Source organism: Buceros rhinoceros, unplaced genomic scaffold (assembly GCF_000710305.1).
Source record: "Buceros rhinoceros silvestris isolate BGI_N320 unplaced genomic scaffold, ASM71030v1 scaffold22722, whole genome shotgun sequence".
Lineage (NCBI taxonomy): Eukaryota > Metazoa > Chordata > Aves > Bucerotiformes > Bucerotidae > Buceros > Buceros rhinoceros.
Genome location: NW_010397419.1, coordinates 9,859 through 13,830, shown reverse-complemented (window position 1 = coordinate 13,830; position 3,972 = coordinate 9,859). Strand labels below are relative to the sequence as shown.

The 3,972-nt window shown below is 53.5% G+C and overlaps 1 protein-coding gene across 1 annotated transcript in view; it reads left to right on the top strand.

Annotated features, from left to right (window-relative positions):
• Window positions 1-484: 484 nt before the first annotated feature.
• Window positions 485-3,972, top strand: part of VAMP4 (vesicle-associated membrane protein 4) — a gene marked incomplete at its 5' end in the record, with an annotated part of 9,599 nt that continues 6,111 nt past the window's right edge. The window contains 2 exons of the mRNA XM_010146257.1: window positions 485-770; window positions 1,126-1,176. Coding sequence (XP_010144559.1) covers window positions 485-770; window positions 1,126-1,176 — 337 coding nt within the window. The remainder of the gene's footprint in view (window positions 771-1,125; window positions 1,177-3,972) is intronic.

Genomic DNA, 3,972 nt, shown 5'->3' with positions numbered 1-3,972 from the left:
GGCTGAGACTATCTATCGCCTGGTCTCGTGGGCTGCTTAAGTTGATTGAGCAAATGTGACAAGGGTGGAAATGTAGGTGAGCTTCAAAACAAGAGCACTGCCCCTGCACGGGGAGGGAGCCCGGATTCGTGCTGAGGGGAAGCAGCAGCTGTTGGTACCGTGAGGACCATCCGATGCGTCCCTAGGTCCCCACATTTGAGGTGCCATTTCCGCTTTTGATTATTTTTGACCTTAAGCAGATGTTACTGGGAGCCCTCAGCTCGACTGGCAAATTTGTGCTGCCCTGGTTTGAGACATGAACTCTAGTGACATCTGTGTCCAAAACTGAAGTGGGACTGTGGGGTTGCTCCTAAAATCAGCGTTTGGGTCACCTGATGGGGTGTGGTGACACAAATGCGGTGTGGTTCGGCTCGGTGGCAGAGGAGCGCATTGTCCCGGGTCAGAGCTGCAGAGCTGGGCGTTGCTCTGTGCTTTACCGAGCCAGCAAACACCACCGAGGTGGTAACGGCGGCACAGAGACGTCGAGCTCGACCCTTGGTCACAAGCGCAGAGGAACAGCACGACTCGGACACCCGAGAGGTTCCGTCAGTCCCCGCCGAAGGAAGGCTCGCGCGTAGCCTGCAGTCGCGGGATGCTGGTTGTGTCCTAAGGGCTGGAAATGCGGGTGTGAAATGGTGGTTGCTTACTGACGAGGTGGTGTGGGGTTTTTTTCTGTGTCCGCAGAGGAACCTGCTGGAGGAAGACTCGGATGAAGAGGAAGACTTCTTCTTGTGAGTTCCTGCACAGCGGCTGCAGGGAATGTGATGTCTTAGCTGCCCGCAGCGCTGAGGCTGGAGGTGTGGGACACCGAAAGCTGCTCCCTGCCATGCGGTGGGGGCTTGGGAATCAAACTCTTTGGCTCCTTTGAGATGATCTCCCAGAGCCTTGGCTTCGAGCGTGAATTAAGACGTCATAGGTGTGACCTTTATAAGAGTGGGGTGTCTCAGGTATCCTAAGCGATGGGGGGTCCGAGAACAATCCTCCTTCCACAGGGCATTGACTGCCTCTCGCGTCTCTTTTGAGTGTGGTTTAAAACCGTGTTTTCGTTGTATCTTCCATCCTGATCGCTCTCTTTTCTGCCTGCAGGAGAGGGCCTTCAGGACCAAGATTTGGACCCAGGAATGACAAGATCAGGCAGTAAGTTGTTCCTCAGCCTCTCCGGATAATAGTGTATTTGGGCACTGCGAGCTCCTGCTGCTGCTTTCCCGGAGCACATCTGTGTCGTTCTAAACGTGAGCATGGCTTGTGCTTGCTGTCGTCTCGTTGACGTTTCCCACCCTCCGTGTCCAGAGCTAAGGGATATCTCAGATTTGATTTGAGCTATCGGATATTGCGCACTGACAGAAGCAAAGGGATAGGGTTGTATCGCAGTAGCTTACGGGAGTTCCTTCAGCCCCTGCGGTGTTCTGGTGATGACCTGTTCCATGCTTTTACGAGGCTTTTCTTCTAGAGCGTTAACCTCAATTTTAACCTTCACTAGCACCATTTTTTATCCTTTCATTGTTTTTTTTCTTCATACGTAACTCGCTTCTCAATGTTTCAAGAGAGCAAGTGGTCAGGCAGACACAGGACAGCGGCTCTGGCCTCTGCTCCTCCAGATAGAAACCTGATGTAGGTGAGCTGGAGATGAGCAGTGACTCACTGAGGTCAGAGCAGCTGGAAAACAGGAAACCATTACAGCTGGAGGAGGATGACTGGCTCTGTGAGGGCAAGAAGGAAGGAGCGAACGCTCTGGATCCTTCTCCCATCGAGTCATTTCCTGGTTGATGCTTGTTCTTGGCTCCAGTTTGTCCTGCCCTTTCCCACGAGGGATGTGATGGTGATAATGGGAAGAGGGGGATATTCACACACCCCTGGTTTGTGTTGCACGGTTTCTGTGCTGACCTCTGCAGAGCCAGCAGAGACTGTGCGGGGCTGGTGACCGGGCGCAAGTCAGACTGGGTTGCCCTGTGTGCAGCCTGAGTGTTTCTCTTCGTGAGAAAGAGCCAGCGCAGCTCTGAGGTGACTCGTTGCCAGCGCCAGCGTAAGGCAGTGCCTGCGTGTGTGCCTGCTTGCCGTGGAACCTCGAGGGGTGAAGTGCACCTGAGTTACACAAGACACAGATGGTTGGTCACTGCACCCAGAGTTCTCCGGGTGTCTCTGTTCCCCCCAGGGTGTGAGGATGCTGTTGGTAGAGACACACTGGTCCTTAGAGTAAGGCAGTGTGGATAAAGCCTCCCTTCTGGGGCAGAGCCAGGCTGACCTGCAGTGAATGAAAAGGATGAGAACTGGTTTTATGAGTGGGGTCCTGCCCGCATAAGAAGGTACACAGGGAGTGACGTCTACCCCTTTGTAATTCCTTCCCAGCAGAGGAGGACGAAGTGTCTTCTGCCTTCCCTGCGTGGTGGGGGAAAACAGGAGCTCTGCTCTTCCTGCTGTCGTGGCCAGGCAGAAGTGAGCAGAGGCTTAGGTCGAGGACAGCACCACAGCTGTGAAAGGGAGCAAAAATGAAAGAGGAATTCGCCCAGGAGCCGGTGGGTTCATCGGTGTGATGTGACTGATGCCCCACACATGGGGCTTGCCCGTTGCCAGAGCTGGCCTGTGTAGTGGACCTGGTATGGGATATGTCCCCTGGGGTACATCTATCTCGTATCCAGAGCATCTGTTATAAAGTAGTATCTGTCTTCTGCTCGCCTCGATGTTGATGGCTTTGTTTAGTGAGCACTTACAGCATGCACTCATCGCTTCTTGTCGTGGAGCTTGTTACTCAGTTTCTGATCAGACGGGCCCCTGTGCTGGATGGACCGATGCCTGGTCTGGTAATGACGCAGTTTGCTCTGGTTTCAGCAGAGGAGGGGAAGGAGGGTTCGGTGCCTGCTGAAACACTCCAAGGAAAAAACATTTTAAGGAGGAATTTGAGCATTTGGAGGGCTGAGGCATAGCTGGGTAAAGCCAGAGAGGCTGTAGCTGTGCCGGACTAGGTGTGATGATAGATGTAGAAGGAAACTGGATGGAGGATTGGGTAGAGGAACAAGTGATGGGATCATGGGAGCAAAGGTGAGGAGCAGGTTGAATGTGAGGGGCAAGACTGGAAACTTTTCCTAGTTGTCCTGGGCAATGAGGGGGCTTAGGCCAGGGTGTAAAGTTTGGCAGCAGAGACCCTCGAGGCTGGGTCAGCTGCAGAGAGGGAGAGGTGGTGGGGAACATTGCAAACGTTGTAGGGGAAAGAGGCGAGTTAGAGCCTGAAATAGTGGCGGGAGGAAGCATGACAGTGCCCTCCCTGCTGTGTGTGGTTCTGATACGTCTGGAAGCTCAGGCTGTCCTGTCCCAACAGCTGCTTGGTTGGGGTGGAAGCTCTTCTGGGGACTAAGTGGCCACATGGGGTCCCTTAGGCTCCCTCTGAGACCTCCTCGTCCCTGGGCTGGGCTGGGGCTGAAAGGTAGCTTTTAGCAGGCTTTTATCCTTTTCCCCGAAGTTACAAAGGACAGGGGAGGGAGAGCTGATCTCTCTTCTCTGCCTTTGCTTCCAGGCCTTGTCCTGACTGTGTGTGCTGAGAGCTCATAGTGCCTTTTGGGGGGAAGTTGGGACATCCTTCTTCCACCTGGGTTTCTTTTATTTAAATCGGAGCATCTCATCACAGGTCATCGTTTGAAAAACGTCACAAAAATCCCCCCCTTTTCTGCCCTGCTTGATTTCCTTCACCACTGATGTTTCTGCTTTCAGGCTGTGAGGAAGGGGAGGGTTTGGAGAATGGTTTGAAGGCAAGAGTTGCCAGCAGCTTCCCAGGCCTGGCTGCTCGTTGCAGGGGGCTGGTTGTGCAGTGGACCCCAGCCATAGTCCAGGCTTGCACTGAAGGATGTCAGGCATCGTTGTTGGATATAATCCTTTTAAGGACTCAAGGATAGCTGTCTTCCTCACAGCTGGGATGAAGAAGTAACTTAAAACCAGGGGTTT